This window comes from Eupeodes corollae, chromosome 1 (assembly GCF_945859685.1).
Source record: "Eupeodes corollae chromosome 1, idEupCoro1.1, whole genome shotgun sequence".
NCBI classification, from domain to species: Eukaryota; Metazoa; Arthropoda; class Insecta; order Diptera; family Syrphidae; genus Eupeodes; species Eupeodes corollae.
Genome location: NC_079147.1, coordinates 183,811,810 through 183,835,698, shown reverse-complemented (window position 1 = coordinate 183,835,698; position 23,889 = coordinate 183,811,810). Strand labels below are relative to the sequence as shown.

At 32.0% G+C, this 23,889-nt stretch overlaps 2 protein-coding genes across 2 annotated transcripts in view; both read right to left on the bottom strand.

Annotated features, from left to right (window-relative positions):
- Positions 1 to 1,703: 1,703 nt before the first annotated feature.
- On the bottom strand, positions 1,704 to 8,059 carry LOC129942203 (cytosolic 10-formyltetrahydrofolate dehydrogenase). The gene is made up of 4 exons (XM_056051058.1): positions 7,772 to 8,059; positions 3,081 to 4,789; positions 2,628 to 3,015; positions 1,704 to 2,560 (listed from the first exon to the last, which is right to left on the bottom strand). Exons 1-4 carry the CDS (start codon positions 7,775 to 7,777, stop codon positions 1,931 to 1,933), a joined length of 2,733 nt encoding a protein of 910 aa, XP_055907033.1. The 5' UTR covers positions 7,778 to 8,059; the 3' UTR covers positions 1,704 to 1,930.
- LOC129942208 (ras suppressor protein 1) overlaps positions 2,719 to 23,889 on the bottom strand; it is a 190,967-nt gene continuing 169,796 nt past the window's right edge. Inside the window, exon 4 of the mRNA XM_056051065.1 lies at positions 2,719 to 2,730. The gene's annotated coding sequence lies outside the window, so the exon portion shown is untranslated. The remainder of the gene's footprint in view (positions 2,731 to 23,889) is intronic.

Genomic DNA, 23,889 nt, shown 5'->3' with positions numbered 1-23,889 from the left:
TCTTGGACCTATATCTTTACACACAATCTTACGATTAACACGACTATCTAAACGACTTAATGTGCCGTTTTTGGTGTCCCTTCACGTCCCAAAACTTGCTGTTTGCTCTTGGTCCATTTGTGGGCTTGTGTCAAGTCCAGTTAGATATAAAACTAACAAAAAGATAATAGAAACTAACTTGTTCCCTTGTAAAAAAATAAACTTATAAACTTACATTTGTATGCATAGGGTTTTTTTTACGAAAAAGCTTCATTATATTTATTTTAGACATTTGATTAGTAAAAACTACACCATTATTAAAAATCAAACTAAACTCGATAACCAACGCAACGCTTTGAAGCTTCTTGAAATTAACTACAAAAATGTAAACATTCTGCAGTCAAAGTTTGATATTTATCTAAAATAGACCATTACGAAGCACAAAAACAATCTAATGATATTATGTTCCTCAAAGCGGTAGTAGCAACAATAATAAAATCAAAAGCCACAGCTTGCATAAAGTATAAAAATGTTAATTTAATTTAACATCTTTCTTTAAGATTAAGTCATATTCCAGACAAAGACAAAATATGTAAATTTTCAAATAACTTTTTTAAGTCCTTGAACCACTTGTAAATTGATTATCTTATTTACCCACGTAAGTACCCAGTTAACTTAAAAGTAAACCAACAAAACAAACTTAATACATCTTTATGCTAATTACCGCATTGCAGTTCAATTCACCCTCTGATAATATGAAAAGCTTTTCCACGAGAATATCTTCTGCCTCCATCACAACAAAACCAAAGAAAATATATATGTATCTCCAACCCTTTTACTTTTCGATAATGTAATAATCAGTCTAATATGTATAGGTAACATAGTTAGGACGATAATACGAGTAGTATAGGTATTAAATCAACCCTTAATGCTGAGAACTGGTTACTATACATTGCATCCCTAACATTTACTTGGCAATGATTGTTGTTTATTCTGTAAGAAGTTGGATAGACATAAATACCCCAAGTAGCCCTATTTTGTCCACCAACCAAACCAACCCCCAACCAAACCCTATGCATTACTTTACTGCTAGGCCGATGGTTCATGGCTCCTAAAAAGGCCTTCATATTCCTACAACTTGTACTACCTCTCGACTTATTGCCAAATCGACTACATAAACAAAATCTGAAGATAAACCATCTTTTCCCAAGACCAACCAACCAACCAACCAGTTCCAGACTTATTCCGATTACAGACAAAAAGCCGGATCAAGGTATTACGCAAGAAGGATTCCTGGGTGCTGGCTGATGGTGCTCGATGGTATGGTATGGCATGCCTATGCCTATGCCTAATGGTTATGTTATGCCGTTGGCCTAAATATTGTTCCACACTGTGTCGCCACCGCCTCACCGCTGCCGTCGCCATCAGCCATCAGCCATAAGCCACAGGATGACTAAACAATTATTCATATCCTTTCTGCGTGTAGTTTATGTATACTACACACTCACAAAAGCCTGACAAAAACTCGTGTTCTTTTCCTCTCTCTTTATGATGGTTGACGGTTGATGGTGCGGGTGTGTTCAGTGAGTGTTCTGCTCTCCACACTCTTTATTGCATCCGCTCGCGGCGAAAAAAGTCATTTTTGGTGCCAACAGAACAACAAAAATGAAAATAAATTGAAAAAATAAATGAAACGAAAAAACATCGAGAGGAAGAGAAAAATATCACAAAAATGTCCGCCAAACTGGATTACAATCGAATTGACCCAATTTACTTCGTTTTATTTCCAATCTTTTTGTTGCAACTTCTGCACATTTTCTATTATTTTCCTTTGCCAAGAGAGATATCAAAAAATATTTCTTTTTCTAATAGAAAAGAGCTTATGCTAGGTTTTATTATTCCTTTAAAATAAATTAATTACATGCTATGAGATTCGGGGGAATGATATCAATCAATATTCTATTGTCACACACTTGGTCTTCAGATATTCGTTGAGGGCTTCCTGTCCCAAGTCCTTACCGAAACCACTTTGCTTGAAGCCACCAAAGGGCGCGGCTACATCAGTCTTGTTGTAAACATTAACAAACACAGTTCCGGCTTCAACTCGATCTGCAAATGCCAGAGCTTTTGTGATGTCCCGTGTAAACACTCCCGAGGCGAGACCGTACTCGGTGCTGTTTGCTCGCTTCATCACCGAATCAATATCGGATCCATTGAATTTCGAAACAATCATAATTGGTCCGAAGGATTCTTCTTTGGCGATGAACATGTGGTCCTCTACATCGGTGAAAACGGTGGGTTGGAAGAAGAAACCTTTGCTGTTTGGTACTGGTTTGCCTCCGTAGACGAGTGTTGCCCCTTCGGCCACTCCTTTTTTTGCGAATTCAATGAGTTTCTCAAAGTGTGCCCGATGGTTTTGTGGGCCATGAGCTGTGGATCGGTTAAGAGGGTCGCCAATGGTCATGGTGCGCAGGTCTTTGACAACTCTTCGAATGAATTCATCATGAATTTTGTCCTCTACGAAGAGTCGTCCAGCTGCAATGCAGTTTTCACCTTTGTTAAAGAAGACCGATGACATTCCCTAAGAAGTGAGAGAAAATATGCCATGAGTACCGTTGTTTTTCGGATTATTTTCCATTACAACTTACGTGCTTAACAGCTTTATCAAGATCACAATCAGCGAAGATGACTAGCGGACTTTTTCCACCGAGTTCGAGAGAACATTTCTTGATATTAGACTGGGCACAAGACTTCATGATAGTTTTCCCGATTGGGGTCGATCCAGTGAAACCTAATTTTCTCACCAAAGGATGGTCGGCCAAAGCCTGGCCAGCAACCGAACCCATACCGGGGACAACATTTATCACGCCCGGTGGAAAACCTGCCTTTACTGAGAGTTCGGCAAATTTCAGAGCTGTCAGAGGGCAAACCTGCGCTGGTTTGATGATGCAAGTATTGCCAGCAGCAATGCAGGCAGCCATTTTCCATGAGAGCATCATTAGAGGATAGTTCCAAGGTGTGATCAGACCACAAACACTAAAAAAAGATATTTGAAAATTAGTTTATTCAAATGGAAAGAAAAAAACTTGATGAAAACTCACCCAATTGGTTCTTTTTTCGTAAAAGTCAAGACATTATTTGGTCTTGCAGGATTCACTGGGATTGTACTGCCTTGAATTTTATCACACCAACCAGCAAAGTATCTCCAGGCATCAATTGACATTCCGACGTGTGTTTTCAGAGCAAGAGTGTACACAGCTCCAGAATCTACAGCTTCAATCGTAGCCAGCTCCTCTTTATGCTGTTCCATCATATCGGCCAGTTTCATCATAAGTTGACCTCGTTGTCGTGCTGACACTTGCTTCCACGGACCGTTGAAAGCTTTGTGAGCAGCTTGTACCGCCAGATCAATGTCATTCACTGAAGCGCACGCAACTTTACAAAGTTCTTCAGCGTTTGTTGGATTGACTATCTCAGTTGTTTGTCTGCCTTCGGCATCAATGAATTTGCCATTGATGAAAAGCTGAGTAGGTACCGGGATTTCTTTCTTATTGGCATGCATGACGAAACCATCGAAGTAAACTTTCATATTTGAACCCAAATTGCCCTGTCGCAGAGCTTTAACAACTTCCAAGAAGAACTCATCAAACACTGGAGCCATAAAAACGGCTTCATTCTCAAGAGGTATATCTAAAGCGTCTTTGCATTCTTCGATCAGTCGAACGACATCCATGGAGCCAGCTCCAGAGGAAAAGAAATCCACGTCGCCTTCAATCGGAATCTTAAGGATGGAATTCCAAATTCCCCGAATAACATCTTTCTTGCTAAGTTCCTCTTCCGTGAGATCGTCGATTTGTTGAGCTTGTGTCTGATTGAACCAGTCACTTGCAGCGATCATTTTGGAACCTTTTTTCACCCTTCTAACATTCACAAAACAATTATCGGTGCCTTGGATTAACAGACCATCTTCATGTATGTAAGCGGATTTCTTTAATCCCTTAAGTCTTATAGATGGACCCTTAACCGGCCCCGCTGAATAGATGTGTGCTCCGAATAGGCGGATTTTCTCCTCCGTTCCATCATCGTTCTCAACTACTGCCAAGGCACCTGGTACGGAATCAAGACCACGGATGAAGTTAAATATTCTCATGGCGGTTTGATTGAGATCAACAATTTGATTTTCCTCCCTAAACATAGCTGGATCATAAGTCGCACCGATATCAGTTTGAGGGATTTTTGGAGCAGTTCCCTTTGCTACCATTTCGACAGCTTCTCCCATGGATTTTACTCCCTCAGGATAAAGGAATCTTTTGTAAATAGTATCCAGAGTATCGGTTGATTCCAATGGACATTGTTTAGTCAAGAGCAATGGGCCAGTATCCAAACCATCATCAGCCCAAAAGATCGAAAATCCGGCTATATCATCTCCCTCAATCATAGTCCAAGAGATGGCGCTAGCACCTCGATGCCGTGGCAACACAGATGGATGATAACAAATGCTGCCTAGCTCAGCACCTTCAATCACTTCCATTGGAATGAATTGTGAACAATATGGGAGAACATTCAAAGTAGCTCCAATTGACTTGTATTTATCGAGAACCTCAGGAATGGCCACACCTTTGCGACGCCAGGAGGGAAATTTAAATACAGGAATATCATAACGCTTAGCTGTGCTGGCAAGAATGTCTTCCCGGCTACCTTTGTCGGGAATAGTGAACACTCCAGCAATATGAAAATTCTTTTCGAGCAACAATTCCAGGACATCAGCAGCAAAGTTGCTTTGTCCGATGATGGCAAGACGCAGAGGTTGCTGAAAAGAGAGATTGAAATAGACTTTGGTGAGAAATTGTTTCAAATGTTTGTTTAAATAGGCTTATGACACCTTGAACAGCGAGTTTTTTTTATAAAAAGAAAATTTCATTATAAAATGTGCAGGAATAAAGTTTTTTAGATGGGGTTGACTTTAGGCATCTCGATCTTATTAAAACTGAAAGTTATAAAAATACCGGACAGTTTTAGTTAAAATTTGTGTTGGAATCTGATAGTCACCAATATCTGTGCCAAATTACGCGTCAAAATATTCATTAGTGTTTGAGGCATCCATTCTTTTTAAAAGCAGAATTTAATTTTAAAAACATTTAAAATGCTGCAGGAGGTTAGCAAACTCTAAAGAAGGAAAGAGGTTATGATTGAAACAAAGTTTTAAAAAAGGGTCGAGATGGCGTTGAAGACGCTTGCATTCAAAATCGTGAATTGACATCCGAGATCTTACTGACCGATGACTCCCAAACTTCTGCAATTGTAATTCATGATCATTTCGCCACAAACTGTACCATTACATTCGCCACCATGTAAGTTTTGACTATTCTCTAAAGTGACCACTCCGGGGACACCGTTTTGAACCGATACAAGCGATAAAAACTGAAGTCAATTAGACTACTTTGAATTTGATAAATATAATTGTCTTCCTTCTTTTAATTGATGATTCTAATCATGGCTCTTCTTGGTTTAGATAATATGAACAGTAAACCATGAACAAATATTCTGCATGAATTAAAAACAAGTGTCACCAGAAATTTAGTAGTGGAATTTGTATTTTGCTCAAGAGTCTACATCTTTATATGAAGAATAAATTCATGAAATTGTAACTAATCTCAATTCTAATCCAGATAATATTTTGAAACTTGTCAAGAAAAAAGCTCCAAGACCCTAAAAATTAAATTATGACCTGTGTTTGGGTCAATCGTATGTAGTTGTAGTGTTCTTTCCTTTTTTGTAGTTCAATTATTTGTGTGTCAAAATTACTAATTTCTTAAATTGTATGTCCTTTTGTTTGATTGCGTATTTACTGATTTTAGCAAAGCGTTTGACGAGTTGTGTTAAAACACACTTGTTTCAAAACTGTTTGTTAAGTTTTTAACGACAATTTCTTAAAATGGATTTCATCATACTTAGTAAAAAAGACAATTTAGTTTAATATTTGTTAATGAATGTTCAAGGCCATTTATTGTGAATTCTGGTGTTCCACAAGGCAGCCATTTAGGTCCAATTTTATTTATTTTATGTATAAATGATTGATGCGATTAAACTATTCTCAAAATCGTACTTTAATTAATATTTTTTCCTTGACAAATGATAGAAAATGTTAACAATTCTTATTTATGTAAACAGTAATAAATAAAAAAAATTATCACCATTGTTTAAACTTCAATTTTAGTCCTTAGCAGATCGAACTATAGTGTTCATAGCTCTCTCAAATAATTCATTGATGTATTTCACCAAATGGCAATTTTGAACGTTTCAAATTAAAAACATTGTTTTTTAATAGCTTGGATTAGGGTTATATGTTTATTATTTTTAAGAATTTATGTATTTACTCCACTTCAAATTTTTGAAAATACTTTGTTCAAATATTGATGGTTATTGTGCATTCTGCTCTAACTAACTCTTTACTTAAGATGGTTACACAAGAATTTAAAAATAATTATCTAAAATCGAACCACTCGTTACCCTGAATAGGTACAAAAATTTAAATTGGATTGGAATGAAAGATGTTTCTGATTAGTTTGTTATTTGGTACTTCCAGCGTTACTGTCCAAGATTTTATTTTTAGCACCGATTGAATAGGCCCGTTTGAAGTTGGTAAAAATGGTATATGGGTAAAAAAAGATGCACAAATATTTATGAAAATTTCTTTCCTGAAACAGCTAACTAACTTATGAAAAATTCTAATCGCATAACTTTGCGTTTTTGGTAATGTAGCGGTTTAGTTCGTTTACGATGGCTTGAATTTTATTAACTCTTAAAATTTGTTTTATTTTTACCGCAGAAGAAAATGATACACTGCTCGACTTCAAGCTGCTGCTGTTACGTTTTTTTTACCATCCTTCATATTTTTCTGTACGAATTTTTATTTTTAAAGTAAGAATAAAAGCCATTAGAACTTCGCTCAATTTTATTAGCCGGTTTGGTCATAGAGTCTAAAGAAATCGATTATAGCTTTGGGAACACTGCTAAGTCATGTAGAGATTGCTCTCAAAACATTATATCTAAAATTTAAGTTCACTTAAAACACAACAAGTGTTGTTTAAAGCTGTCAAGCACCTAAATTCACTCATAAACAGTGATTAAACTGTCGTTGTACCTACCTATTCAAAAAGAACTTTTACTTTATATATGGAACACATTACAAGTCCGCGAAATCAAAACTAGCAGTTTTATTTGGAAAATTTTGTTCTCGTTAGCAGTAAAAAAATTAAAATAAATAATTATTATCAACATAATGAAAGAAAGGGACATTTAAACCATTAAATTCAACTTAATTTTACTCTTTTAACCTTGAAGTCTGACAATACTTTAAAAACCCCAAAACGAAAAACTACTACAAAATATATTACATTCTCAGAAATATTTAAAAAAATTCAAATCCAAAACAAATCACGAAAATATCCTCGTAATAAACAATGAAAAGAAACTTGAAGTTACAAATGCTAACTTAACAATGTAATAGTTTAATGATTTGAAATTGTGCAACACATTTTCCTCTTAATATCTATCCAATTATGCATCATGACAAATTGCTACTTTGATCACATCACATTTTTCAAAGTGATTATTATGGATGGAAAACTTGATTTTTGAATATTTTTCCATATTTTACTTCAGAGACTATAATAGTCAGCTCCTTAACCAATCTCAACGCAAAACTTATTGAGTCAAGCAATTATTAAATCAAGAAAAAATAAAACAAGATATAAAACAACACAAAACAAGATAAGAGAGTTATACTAACTGTCATTATTTTTGTTGATGTTAAAGATGGAAATAATTATGTTTATAGATACTTTGGAATCACAGATAAAAATCGATTGAATATGTTATTAGGTTTTATGTTAGCCACACTTTATGCAGCAAATATTAATATCACTTTTTTGTATGCCTTTAATTTTCTTTAAGTCTTATGCAATATTTTGTATTTTAAACGTTTGTTTTTTCCTCTTCACAAATTATTAAACTTCACTGAAGGCTTCTTGTAGATAGATTTAGTAAGTTACTTTGGAGCACGTTAGACAGATTATGCTCCGACATCGAACTGTGTCTTCTATTTATTCGTTTTATTTGTTATTTTAGGGGGGATTTGGGGGCAAGTTTAGTAGGTATAGACTATAGACTGCAAAGTATAAATATACTGTGATTGCTGATAAACGCTTTTTGAGTTATATTATTTTGTATATATTATTTTTCAGTTTGATGATTATGAGGCGCATCAGTCAAGTCATAACTTCTTATCAGTATCAATTTCGTTTTGTATTTATTTTTCGATCGATTTTTGTTGCTGACACTGTTTCAAAAATAATAATGTAATACGAGTTAGCAGATAGAAAAATAATAAATACATGGGTAACGACAGTTAAAGGTACTTTTTCAATAATGCCTCAAATTGTGTTGTTTACAAAATATTAATAACAATTTAAGTTGTTAATGACAGTGAAAAAATTTTTGTGAATCTATTTTATCAGTCTTTTCTTTTATATAAAACTCTGAACTAATATTTTATTAGGCTTTGGCAATATTTTTGTTAGGAGTTTTAGGTTAAAATCTAAAGATTGTGGCATCAGCTTGATTTGTTTATATTCTTCAGTATATATATTTTATGGTATGGGAAATCTGTGGGAAAAATTTGAGTTTAAAATGGCTAAGTCACACCAAACAGCAGCCTTAAGTCTATCTCTTAAACTAGGTTTTTCGAAAAATTAGAACTCATTTCTTCATTAAGTTCTTAAGAGTTAGAAGACCTATTTGGTTTTGAAGATCGATTCATCAGACGCTCAGGATATAAGAACTTGGTTAAGCTAAGTTTTTACTTCTTTAAAACGTCTTCATTTAAAGATTAGAAACAATTTTGGAATATATATGTATTTAAAAATAGAAAAAAGACATTTGATGTGCAATGACAATGTATTTAAGGAATAATTTTGAATGTAAATTCCAGTGTAAAATAATATAATATATTTTAATATAATACAGATATTTTGCTGAACTGTCATAGGAATTGAATTATGTAAATGTTATTTTATGAAATAACATTTAACCTCAAGTCTTCAATACTTTAATGAACATTAAGACCAGATAAATGTGAAGAGTTATTATGGATTATTTTTCAGATTTATAAAAAGAACTAGTACATTTTTGATACATTTTTAAAGAATATTTGAAAAAAAAAACATTATATTCAGGGCAATATCTAAATAAATAGATCTTACATTATTGTAACTAATATAAATATTGTGGCATCTAAGCAATTGTTTGAACTTGCTGAAAACGCGTTAATCAAGAATCATCGTTTTTAACATCAAAAAGAATAAACGAAAAAATTAGCCAGTAATCTAGAAGTATACTTTTTTCTTTCATATTTACATCCTTATGTAAATTACTCACAATATCAGAGATGCCAGAGATTTCAGAACTTTTAGGCTTTCTTAGCAAAAGAATGTGCAATAACATTAATTTAAATGATACCATCAGTTGTATTGTTCAACATTCTAGTCAGAATTTTAAGTGGAAATTGGTTTCGGGGTGCGACTGACATCAACAGTTCCAAGAACTCAAAAATGATGTGAAGAAATAATGGACTTCTAAATATTTTCGAGAATAAAGGTACCAACATAAAATTTAAGAACTTCGTAAAGAAATTGGCATGTACTTTACTTGATAATATGATTTCTAATGTATAAAAAGCAACAATAGAAATCATAGACTGAAAAGAATTCAAACATATCGGTTGCAAATTAAAAAAGCAGAAGGTGACCAATAGTAAAAATCCGTGAAGAGTCGAAAAGTAAATACAATACAAAAAAAAACTGGGATGCGACCCACACTGATAACTTCCCATCGTGTCTATCGAATTGACTTGCTTAAAAGTTTGTAGGTTTTCGTGTTGGGTGAAAAAAGTTGTCAATTGAACTATTCTTGAAAATTTTGAAATTACCAGCAATATTTTTCATATAAAGAAATAGATAAGTTTGAAAATCTAGTTTTATTAAAAAGATTTTTAGTCGAAAACTAATTTTTACCAATTTAAGTAGCATTTCTTAAATTTTTACAAAATGGATGTATGAAATTAATTTTAGAAAATCTTGATATCAAGAACCGAACATCAATTTATACCAAATTTGAGTATTATTTCTTATAGATTTTATTTTTTTATGAAAAAAGGACTGTTTGATTTTTATAAAAGAAACTACTGAATATCGAAAACAATATTTTCTATGAAATAAAAAGTTTCAAGACAATATTTTTAATTTTTTAAAAGCTATTTGAGTCGAAAGTAAAAAATATGACTTAGATTTTTCTCAAAACTTTTACTGAATGTTGACAACAATATTTTTTAAAAGAGAAAAGTAGTTTAAAGCAAATATCTCAAAGTTTTGAAAAGATATTTGTGTTGATAATCAATTTTTACCAGCTTTTATTAATTTTTGTGTGTAGATTTTTATTTTTTTTTTAAATGTCAATTAAATTTTTCTCAAAATTTTACTGAATGCTGACAACAATAGTTTTTTAAAGATAAAAGTAGTTTAAATAGAATATCTCAAAGTTTTAAAAAGATATTTGTTTCGAAAATCAATTTTTACCAACTTTTATTTATTTTTTTGTTTCGGTTTTTAGTTTTTGTAAAAAAAACTGTCAATTCGATTTTTCTCAAAATTTGACTGAATGCTGACAACAAACGTTAACTGGATTTTTTTCCAAAAATATTCTTGTTTGATATCGCATTACAATATATTATATAAAATTTAATTCAAGTCTCTAGCGTTTTTGGTTTGTAAGATATTCAGGGTTAACCAAAATGTTCACCTTTTCTTTAAACTTCTCTAGTAAAAAAAACATCCACGCAATTTTCTTGAGAGCCCTTTTTGCATCTTTCTGCCTTATTATCTGTATAACAATATTCATTCGAAGTCGATATCTCTTCTGGTCCTTGAGCTATGGATGACGAACGTACCTACACACGCACGCACAAACATCTTTCTAAAAATCTTTCTAGAAATTTCCAAATTTTCAATTTGACTAATCGGACTCATTACAATAACTTCCTATCGAAGTTAAAAAAAATTAACGAAATGATGTCATGATTTACTTTTGTGGCTGTGATTGAGGGGCACCCTGTATATACAAAACTAATATTTTGTTCTCCAACTCCTATCAGCTACTTTTCATAAGATCTGTCAAATTTTGACAAAGAGTTCTGTACATAAGTAAAAGATTCTATAGATATGTTCCCGTTGAAAAATAACTGAAATTTCTAATTGTTTAAAAACAATAACAAATACATTTATTTTTAAAGAACATAAAATTGAAACTTTTTCAGGCTATGTTAATTCATAAAGTAGTTTTTGTTTTCAATAAAATTCGTGTTAATTTTACAAATTTAAAAGTCTTTTTATTCCGTTTAAAATTTCTCAGCATCTTACTTATTTGTCAAAAAATCCTCATTTGTTGTAAGTTTTCGCCTGCCATACATTATCCCTAAAACATTCCAAAAATATAATGTTATAAATTTAAGACTACGAATTCGTAATAAGATCGAAAATGGTTTTTATACAGTTTTTAAATGCTTCTGCGTTTATATGTATCTTGAAAAACTTATACAAATATTGTTGAAAACGAGTATTTCTGTGTTTAAGCATTTCTAAAATCAGAATTTAACTCTTAAACGAATTATTCAAAAAAATAAAGGCATTAAATTCAAGTTTCTCATATCAGATGAGAAATTAAAAAAGCTAAATGAGATACTACTGTTAAAAGGCACGGCGGGCAGCGGCTCGAATACATTTTAGCTGAGATGTCAAATTTTCTACCACTTTTCGTAGCCATCGGACCGAAAGTGAGCAACAATGCTCAGAATATTCTCTTTCAAGATGTCAATCCCCTCGGGCTTCCTTCAATAAATTGATTAAATAATTGCATAGCGGGAACCAAACCAATGTTTTGGTAATGAATTCGTACAACTTACAAACGGTGTTCAGGAGTAAGTCATTGTTAAATGGAAAACCAAATTAAGCGTTAATCAAGTTACAGATGTCAAAAAGACTAGCTCAGAAAAAAGTATTGCCAGATTGAAAACTACTCGTCGTTATTTAAACATTTTTTTAGTCAGATATCTTGTTTCTATGCACACAAAATTGCACTTAAATTAAAAAGTAAAATTGAGATTGAATAAACATGACCTTTTTGACATGTTTATACAATTTTTTTTGTTGAGTTTTGAATTTTGAATATTTCGCAAAACACCCATAACTTGATCTCTTAATTTCCTGTTGTCATTTTTGCATCAAAAACAAATTCTGGATTAAACCTGTTCGTATGTTTTAAAAAGGTCAAAAATTATCAATGCCCCCAATGACTCAACAGACTTCAGAAACAGTGTACTAATATTTTATTTCTGTTCCTATTTGGGAGATTTGTATGTATATGTACATACATGTGTATGTAGAAGATGATTTTGCAAAAACAAGGAGAAAATTTTCCAAAACACTCCAAATTTCTACTCTGGTTAAAAACCCCCGGCTATAAATGAAATTTAGCAAACCCCAAATTAAAGTACGTTGCGCCGCCACCGTATGTCAGTTTTGCATCCTTGTCATACATTTGGTGCAGACGTTAGGCACGTGGTTGATGTTTTCATAATATTCAAAACACTCTTATCAACTAAAAACAAAGTATACAGAGTATCAAGTGAATTCTGTCTGTTCATTCTGAGCCAATGCGAGATGAGATAGAAGCGGGATCGTTTTTTTGAAAAACACAAAGCCCGAAACCAGTTTCCATTGGTTTTGGATCGATCCCATTTTGATAACACCCATTGAACTTAAGAACAGATTAGGAGTCAATATTTTTCTCTTTATGAATGTTTTTTTTTATTAATGAAACAAAAATAAAATAACTCATTAAACAGATTTTGCGGTCGTCGCGGTGGAACTGGTTATCGCCGGTTTTGAAATAAGATTGATTATAATTAACCAGTTTGCTACCATTATGTGGACTTTTATCAATGAATAAATAGACAAGTGCCATTGAAGCCATTATTAAATATTTAATGCAACAAAATAAATATGGGTTGGTTTGAAACGCATTAACTTCCCAAGATTCACTGATTTTGATATGTGGGTGTGTTCTGAAACTTTAAATGTTTTTTTGTCAAAATTATAACAAATAAACTTACTTCCTCTTTGTTTTCTTGGACATTAATCACAGATGGCTTTTGTTTATATTAAGAAAGGCAAACAAAGTAAAATCGATATTTGTATTGATTTCCGGTTTAATCTGGATTCAAACGAAAAATGTAACGATCGGGTGTTTTATTTGATTATCAATTAATTATCTTTAAATTATAGATGTTTTTTGTGGGATTTTATATGTAGTTCTCGAGCTCGAGCTGTTAACTAGTTTGATTCAGTTTTTTTAATGACCCTTATGCTGCACAATTATTGTTTGAGAACTTTATTTATTTATAAATGAAATGTACATATAAGCTTGGAGTTTAAAAAAAGAAAACAAGATAACAATAAGTCAAGGAGTTTTAGCTTGAGCATTCCTGAACTGATGAGATTAAAAACCTTGACACATTTCTACTTTAAAAAGATTGCTATAATTGATCTATTTTAACTTTACTTGGGAATATAAATCTTATCTTAGTAAAATATTATTACTAGAAATTTAGAAATTCATTTGTGTAAGAAGATCATAGATGTTGCGTATTTATTAAACTGTCGTTAAATTTACGCAAATGTAAAAATCTGTTTCTTCTTTTTTAAGTTTTTGTAAATTTGCCAGATTGACATTGAATTTAATTCAAATTTGACAAAATGATTTCTACTTTTATTTTTTTTAATGATGTTATTTCCTTAAAATTTGAACTTTGTTAAGCTAAGTACAGACAGCCTGTAAAATTACAGACCTATGATTTTTAAATGGAATCAGCTAAATCGAATCAGCTAATACTTAAATTTGTAAGGCTTTGCCAAATACTTTGACCATACAAATTGAAACATATTTTGCTTTTGTTAACTCATTGTCAGGTATTGTTAGACCACTAACTTATTTGACTGAGAAATTAGACAGCTATGTTTCTGTACAGAGTCGAGTTGACTTAGAAGGGTCACATAGCTTCTTATAATACCAACAAGCTTCTGTTTTAGTTTAGTTGTTAGTTGCGAATAAAATATGAAAACTTAATAAGTGCAGTAAACAGTGAAAGGCTTAAACTTTCACTTTAAAAATGAAAAATGTTCAACAATAAACCTGTTAGTATAAATATAATTAACTATTTTTATATATATACTTTACTATTTACACTTGTGATATTAAAATTTATAGTTTTAATATCGAACAATATTGAAGTTCGATATTGTTCAGTTTATTTTTATTCGATCATATTTTCTTGAACAATAAACATCTTGTTTAATTTTGTTGAGAGTTTACACAACAAACTGAAAACTATTTTGAAAGACCAATGAAAATACTAAGAAGTGACAAAGTTGGAGAATGTACTAGCATAAAGTTGAAAGATTATCTTAAAAGTAAAGGTCTTAAGCAGCAATTAATAGCCCCTTATAGTCCACAGCAGTCAGCAGAATGGTGTAGCTGAGCGAAAGAACCGGAGTCTAATGAAAATGACACGGTGCATGCAATCTATATATACAATCTGGACTCAACAGAAAATTTTGGGCAGAAGATTTAAATGAAATGTTTTTCAAAGACAACCAGCTATGGCTCATATAAGAACATTTGGATGCGTGGCATATCATAATGTTATTAAGAAACTTCGACATAAGTTGGAAGATGTATCTTATAAATATATACTTGTAGGTTTCTGTGATGAATCAAAGGCATATAGACTGTTGGGTACAGAAACAGCCAAGATAATCAAGTCCAGAGATGTCAAGTTTAATTAAGAAATGAATACCAGCTTAAACAAATTACCTAAAAAAAATCAAATGGGGTGGCGCAACAGTCCGTTGTGAACCAGGGCCTAGTGACTTACAACTCTCAACCATTCCTGTGTGCGAGTACTGTTGTCAGGAATGGAAGGGACCTACAATTTAAGGCCGAATCCGAACGGCTAATTTGAGAAAGCACTTTTTCATGACAAGAATTACTCTTGAAGGATTTGTCAATTCCTCGCAAGAGGCAGTACCCGCGAAAATTATTTTTTTTTTTTTAAATTAAGGTGGCACAGGCAGGGATTGAACCCAAGACCCTTGCATGACAGTCCAACGCACTAACCATCTTGCCACGGGTACTACAAAAAAAACAAATTACCTAATGTGACAAAATATGAAGATGATTCTACTTATGAAATTAATCTTTTTGCCAGTAAGAACCAAGAAAACGACAATATAACAAGTAACACGATTGAAAATGAAGAAATTGTTGAAGATGTAAACAATGTTAATTTTGAAAAATAGTTATCAGAAGATGGAAGTACTTACTGTTCTGAAGAAGATGACATTGATTCTGAAGATAATGTTAGAAATTCAACAAAAACCAACAAAGGTGTACCTCCTTAAAGATACAGCTATAAAACAGCTTAACCGGATGAACCCACAACTTATAAGGAAGCATTGTAAAGTTCTGACAGTGCGCAATGGGTTTGTGCCATGGAAGAAGAACTGCAGGCTATGCAAGAAAACAATGCTTAGGAGTTGGTGGGGTTACCGAAAGGTATAATGCTTTAAGCTGCAAACAGATATTCAAGATAAAAACATAAGCTGATGAGTCAAAAAGTTACAAGGCAAGACTTGTGGCGAAAGGTTTCTCGCAGAAAAATGGTCAGGACTACGACCGATGTTTGCCCTAGTGGTGAAGCAAACGACTCTTCGAACCCTTTTAGCGATTGCATCAATGAATGACATGACAGTACAACACATAGATGTTAAAACTGCTTTCTTGAATGGTAACCTAGAAAATTAAATTTATTTTAAACAACCCCCAGGATTTTTACAAAGCCGAAAAGAAAATTTGGTATGTAAATTAAATAAAAGTATATATGGTCTTAAACAATCAGCGAGACGTTGTAATCAAAAGATTAATTTGATCCTAATTAACTTTGGATTCAGAAGGGGTAAAGCTGATAGTTGTTTGTATGTTAAAGGCAAAGGTGACAAAATTATATATATACTTGTGCATGTTCATGATATCCTGTTATATCAAAAGAACATAATTTAATTTTAGAGACAATTACAGAAATTAGAAAACATTTTGAAAATACTGACATGGGAAATTTTAGGTTGTATTTTGGAATTCAAATTGAAAAGAGAAATGGAAAGTATTATTTGCACCAAGAAAAATACATAAAGAAAATGCTTGGTACCTTCTATATGTCAGATGCAAAGGCATCCAAACAACGGATGATGAACTCTTAGACGAAAACGAAATTTACCGAAAAGCTCACTTCTTTACTTGTCAGGAAATACAAGGCCAGACATAGCAGCAGCTGTTTCGATTCTCAGTAGAAAAGTATCCTGCCCCACTCAGCGTGATTTGAACAAACTTAAACGCATTTTGAGGTACTTGAAAGGAACTCAACCGCTACAGCTTTGTATTGGATGTAATCAAATTTCAAAACTTGTTCGATATGCCGATGCAGATTGAGCTGCAGACGTTAGAGGACGAAAATCAACAAGCGGATATTTATTTAAATTTGGAGAAGCTACAATCAGTTATGCAAGTAAAAAGCAAGGAATGATTGCATTATCATCAACTGAAGCAGAGCTTGTCGCTTTATCAGAAACAACTCAAGAACTTGATTTAGAAGCTATTACAATATTGGAAGACAATCAAAGTTGTTTAAAACTACTGGATTCTGAGAAGAACTAAGCATATAGATGTGAAGTACTACTTTCTTCGTGACATTAAAGAATCTAAAGAAGTTAAATTCATTTACTGTCCAACTAAAGAAATGGTTGCAGACATTCTTACGAAACCATTGCCAAAAATTAAACAATCAAGATTCAGACTCCTGGCTGGTCTTACTAAGAACGATGAAGACTTTACTTAAGAAGTGTTTATTAAGAAGGGGTGTTAGTATATATATAATTAACTATTTGTATATATATACTTTACTATAAAAACACTTGTGCTATTAATATTTATAGTTTTAATATCGAACAATATTGAAGTTCGATAATTCAGTTTATTTTTATTTGTTCATATTTTTTTGAACAATAAACATCTTGTTTAATTTTGTTGAACTGAATTTTATTATAAAATTGGACTTCCCGAAATAGCCGTTCTAATAAAACCTACATAAAATACTCTACGAACATGCCTTCGAGATATACAAAAGTTATCAATTTTATCAGAATTTATATTCTTGACTCGAGAAAATATTAAAATTTGATTTGTTTGTATTTTTAATACGTGTGAAAACTTGTTTTTCCAAATTTGTTTTCCCAAAATAACGCATGTAATATTGTAAGATTGTCGGTGGATTGAACTTTAAGCTAAGCAGCGATACTATGATTATTTCAATTTGTTTAATTTAAAAATATATCGAAAATGAATGTTGCAACAATGTTTAATAAGTCAAAGATAATTTCAAACGATTTTAGCATCGAATTACCTCTTAACAATTCAAATCAAATCAAATGGGGTGGCTCAACAGTCCGTTGTGAACCAGGGCCTAGTGACTTACAACTCTCAACCATTCCTGTGTGCGAGTACTGTTGTCAGAAATGGAAGGGACCTACAATTTAAGGCCGAATCCGAACGGCTAGTTTTGAGAAAGCACTTTTTCATGACAAGAATTACTCTTGAAGGATTTGTCAATTCCTCGCAAGAGGCTGTACCCGCGAAAATTAATTTTTTAAATTAAGCTGGCACAGGCAGGGATTGAACCCAAGACCCCTTGCATGACAGTCCAACGCACTAACCATCATGCCACGGGCACCCACCCACTCTTAACAATTACTACATTTAAATTCACAAATAATGTCTTTTTTAACTTTTAATAACAGATTCTAAGAGCACTATACGATATTACAGTTTTTGACATTTCAAATTAATGGGTCCGTTCCCCAGATCTAGGTTTTTGTTTTTTTACGAACTGTCGATTCAAATACATGTACCTATTTATGTTATTAAATAATAATAATAAAAGGGCTTTGTTAAATAAAGATTTCAAATTTTGGAAAAGTAAATTACTAAAAAAACGAATCCGGGATGCGATCCACACTGATAACTTCCCATCCCGTCTGTCGATTTGTCTTGCTTAAGAGTTTGTAGGTTTTCGTGTTGTGTTAAAAAAGTTGTCAGTTAAATTATTCTTTAAAGTTTTAAAATTGCCAACAATATAATTCATATAAAGAAATAGTTTAGATTGAAAATCTAGTTTTTTTAAATAGATTTTTAGCCGAAAACAAATTTTTACCAATTTTAGTAGCATTACTTACATTTTTACAAATTGCATGAATGAAATTAATTTTAGAGATATCAAGAACCGAACATCAATTTTTACCAAATTTGTGTACTATTTCTTGTAGATTTTATTTTTTATGAAAAAAGGACTGTTGGATTTTTATAAAAGAAACTACTAAATATCGAAAACAATATTTTCTGTGAAATAAAAAGTTTGAAGACAATATTTTTAATTTTTGAAAAGCTATTTGAGTCGTAAATTTTTACCTAGTTTTAGTATTGTTTTTTTTTTAGGTTAATTAGGTTTTTGTCAAAATTTTACTGAATGTTGACAACAATATTTTTCAAAAACGAAAGTAGTTTAAAGCCAATGTCTCAAAGTTTTGAAGAGATATTTGTGTTGAAAATCAATTTATACCAACTTTTGTTAATTTTTGTTTAGGTTTTTAGTTTTTGTTTGTAAAAAATAACATTTGTTTAAAGTTTTGTTTAGGTTTTATTAAAAACAATATTTCTTTTAAGTGAAAATTAGTTGGAAGCCATAATCTCAAATTTTTGTGTAATGTTTTTTAGGTTTTTACTTTTTATAAAAAAAATCGTACGTTATTTTTTATTGCACAAAATTGTATTGGAGTTGAAATAATTTTTTATTCTTAAAATTTTTGAGGTTTTTCATTTTTTTTTAAAACCGTTAATTGGATTTTTTTTCCAGAAATATACTGGTTTGGTATCACGATACAATATGTAAAAACAAATTTAATTCAAGTCTCTAGCATCATTGGTTCTTAAGATATTTAGGCTTAACCAAAATGGTCACCTCTTTTTTTAAATTGCCACCCACGCAATTTTCTTGAGAGCCCTTTCTGCATCTTTCTGCCTTATTATCTGTATAACAAAATTTATTTGAAGACGATATCTCTTCTGGTTCGTGATCTATGGACGACGAAAAAACGTCGGGACGTACGAGCGTAATTACACATGCACGCACAAACATCTTTCTAAAAATCTTTTCTTTCGACTCTAGGGAACTTGAAACTTCGAGAAATGTCAAAACTTTCAATATGACAATACCCATTACAATAACTACCTATATGAAATTAATAAAGTGGCAAGTCGTAAACCTAAACAAAATATAATGTATTTGCAGTTTATTTTTCACATAACTTGTCCATTTGTATTTAAACACTGATCTCTTCTAACATGTGATTTTAAATCTGGCAATACTCTTTTTGAAGTTCGTCCTTTTAAATTTAGGCGGCGACGCTACGGCAACTTGCTCGAAATTTTTTTTAGAACATATGTAATTACAAACCCTTTTGGTTTTTAGCGTTTTATATCTTTTTGAAAATCACACGTCTAAAAACGCCCTCTACAACACAATAATTAAATGTAAATTTTTCAACAACTTTTGGTTATGCACTTGAAATAGTTAACGACTGATATTGCTGATATTGAAAAATATATGTAGATCTGTCATCGGCATAAGAGGACTTACTTGTCCAAGTTTGGCTCAAAATTTCACATTTAAACTAGAGACACATTTGGACATATGCAGACTTCAACATTTGCTCTTATATTGGCCACAAAATTTCGTAATAAATTCACATATCTTTCCAATATTGTATAAAATATACGAACATTTTATATAATTCATCATCATCATCAGATGCTGTGCACTACATATGTAGATACATTTGCATTGTCTCAAAAGACGTGCTAATATAATAATAATAATCTTATACATACACTTTAATCATCGTTACACGGTTAAGGCTTTACCATTTTATAATATTTCTGTATTTTTTTTTTCTAATATCCTCTTTTATGTTCAACGAAACAAAATAAGAACCATGTCTTCTTTGGATATCACTTTGTATGCAACTAAATATTTTTAAAAGTCTAGACCCATTGAAAGTGTTATTTATATTATTGTCCTTTTCTTATTCTAAGCAAAAAGAACGAAGCAACTCTTGACTTATTTAACAGATGGGTTTATTTAAATTTGGTTGCAAAACAAAAGACTCCATAGTACCAAACGATCTCCTCAACTTAAGTGACCATGGGTAGAATTTTTTTTATAAATTGTATTGTTTTGACATCTGCATTTACAATTTTAGAATTAGTATATGAAAAAATGTAGCCAAAATAAAGTAAACAAAAAAAAAATGTTAATTTGTTTTTATAACTTCAAGATTAGAAGTAATAAAAAAAACTACTTCCTTATAAAAATTAATATATATAAGCATGCCATTTCATCATTTTGCTTATATTGAATGCAAGGATTTGATCTTTGTTGCCTTAGAAAAAAAAAGAATAAAACAGAGCTGTCTGAGAATAAGTGACCGGTAGATTTTTCCCAAAGTTATTTTTAAAACATTTGTGTATACGAATGTGAGCCATATTGTTTTATATAAATTAAAACATGATTTTTATTTTTAAATAAAAATGGTCTGGTCACACCAAACTTCTTCGAGCAGATGTATTATATTCGTTTGTATTTCTGAGATAAAAGAATAACTTTTTTGAACTCAAATTAAGGGTTAATTCTATATTCGCATGATACACATGATATAAAATTCATGAATTCCATGACACATTTACATACATACACTTCATGTCACATGAATAGAGACAAGCTTTTTTTGTTTTTTATTTGCAGATATTTCTTAAACCTTAGGTTTTTTGAAAAAACCTTAATATGGAATGAATGATATATATATTAAGTATATATTTTAAGCAAAAGTTGTTGGATTAAGTTGATAAATACAAGTTTCATGACGGTTTTTCCTAAGAAATTCTTAAAAAGTACCTGTTTCTTTGTGTCACATGGATAGGGACAAGATCTTAACTTACCTGTAAGACCCTTTAAAGTAAATTAAATAACAACAAATCTTATGGTTTAGATAAGTACTGGTTTTATTGAATGGATTAAATTTGTTCGTAATAATGTGTGAAGTAACATGTGTTGTATGGCTTCATTGAGTGATTTCAGATAATTGAAGGAAATTTGGGCCCAGAACCGTTTTGTGGCTTCAATGATCTCTTGGGTTCTTTTTTGGTATAGCCCTCCTCCTTAATGGACTTTTTTTGCAAGCCATCACATACTTTTTCCATGTTGTTCAGGTCAAGAGAATCTGGGGGCCATGGTAATATGTCCACGTTGTGCCCCTCGATCTTGTTGGAAATTCCGTTCTTGTCTACCAAATAGTTTAGAAAACTGCGGAAAATCTCGTCCCAGTATCGATTTGTAAGTGATTGCCGTCATTTTAGAGCTTTGAAAATCCAGCTCCACGGTCCCATAATAGCTGATTGCTTCCCATACCATTACACTGCCTTCCTTAAGATAGTTTTCTTTCTTAAATCATGAAATTAACAGCTATCTATATCCATCAAGTCCGTCCAAATTAATTTTGTTTTCATCGGAAAAGACGACGGTATGCCAAGTTTGATTCCACCTGATGTGGTTTTTTGCAAAATTAAAGCGTTTGCTCTTGCGTACAGCATTTTTTTCTTTTTTTCCTCATTTTTGGTATCATATATGGTATCAGTCGAGCAACAGTCGATCTGCTAGAATTTATGCCAGCTTCTGCCTTGAATTTATTAAAAGAAAGCCTTGAATTTGAAGCAGCTTTTTCAGAAATGATGTGCGTATCTTGACTCCCACTTTGTTGTTTTTTCCACACCTCTCTGTATCCTTGAGGTAATTGTATACAACATTTGAACTTCTTCTAGTTTTGCTGGCTATAAAACGGATGATTTTACCGAGAGAATTTGACCTATTTTCTCCTTGGTTACACCCTTATCTCTAACCTCTACTTCTTGATTCTATCAAATTAATACTCGTATCAGAGTATCCTTTTATCTGATTAAAAACACGCTAATAAATACATTTAGATCTTGTCCCTATCGATGTGCAACAAAAAAAACAAAACAAGTACTTTTTATGACCTTTTTCGGAAAAACCGCCGTAAAACTTGTATTTATTAACTTAATCCAAAATGTTTTGCAATTTTAATTTAATTCATACCTCATTCATTCCACATTTGGATTTTTCCAAAAAACCTAAGAGTTTAAGAAATATCCGCAAATAAAAAAAAAAAAAAAAAAACGTGTCCATATTCATGTGAAACGAAGTGAATATCGTGTCAGTATTTAAAATATTTGTGTTGAGGTTTTTTAAAGTTTGTCTTAACTTCGACGCTTGAAAGTCGAAATGTAATTTGCCAAACCCTTTGTATTGGCAAAGATTTTAAGACATTACCTCTACAATTGTATTGTTAAAATACAAAATAAATAGCGATTATAAGCAATTGGTTTCATTTAAAAACCTGTCAGTTACAATTTTATAATCAGGATTAAAGGCCTTTTTAACTTTCATACATTTCAAGAAATTACCTCCACAATACAATTGAGACAAAACTATGAAACATTCTTGACTTTGGTTTTGTATAAAGGCTTCTGATACTTGAACTTAAAAAGAATGCATACTGCAATTGGTCGCCTTCAAAAATCATTTAAAAAAATTACCAATAACACTCGGTTATTACATCGCAGATGTCAATATCACTTCGACTATAAATTTAATTTAAAAATACGAGCTCGCAAGCTGTTCAGTTGGTTGCAATCTTATTTGCTTTAAACATATTTATACTTTGGTATACAAGAGCCTTTGATAATAGGGTTACATCTGTTGATTTGCTTTAAAAACCAGTGATTTCAATCGCGTATGGCTGGGCAATGTTGCCATGTCCGTCATGTCGAAGGTTTTAGGATGAGACTAATCTCAAGTGGTTTCTCAAATATCTAAATTCGCCAGCGTTTTCAGCGACCTCTGCAAGATAAATACGGCCATCTACATATATACATACCTCCGTCGACGCCATCTACATATAAATACGTCTGTCGAAGCCACATTTGAAATCAGCGCATCGTAAACCTGAAGATCCAATGGATTTGAAGTTGTTCCTCTCCGTATGCGCTCTATCTAGGAAACGTGGCCACTAAGTGCTGTAAGCCTAACGTTTCTGTTATAACCTTTACTAAGACTACCTGAATTTTTATATAACAACCGTTTTTCCTTTCACCCCAAAATTAGCCATCAGCTCGTAAACCATTATTGTTCTATGTAAATGAATGTGAACAAATTGTCTGGCTTGCCGTTTCTTAACACTTTTTTGACAGTGCATTTATGTATAGTATTTTCGACATATACAACATTTTTGGCAGCACTACTTCTTTAAATAACTTTGCTGTTAAGAACGTTACAGTCAATTGTGATCGCCTTAGAGCCACTGACTTTTGTTTTCATTAATTGAACAACCATGGTTTTAACAAGACGGATCTAAAAAAAAACTCGCTAGTCTAAGCCGACAATCCCAAAACGCAGCTTTATTGCCGATATACGAAAATTCCAACTCTAGATTCGAAAAAAGTAGCTTTAACGGAAATTTAATAAAAAAATATATAATTTTGTATTCCATTTCAAAATAA

Excerpts from the sequence above, each read along its gene's own strand:
- LOC129942203 (XM_056051058.1), bottom strand. Across the intron at positions 3,016-3,080 it reads ACGAAAAAAGAACCAATTGG|TGTTTGTGGTCTGATCACAC; the intron begins GTGAGTTTTCAT and ends ATCTTTTTTTAG. Across the intron at positions 2,561-2,627 it reads TTGATAAAGCTGTTAAGCAC|GGAATGTCATCGGTCTTCTT; the intron begins GTAAGTTGTAAT and ends CTCACTTCTTAG.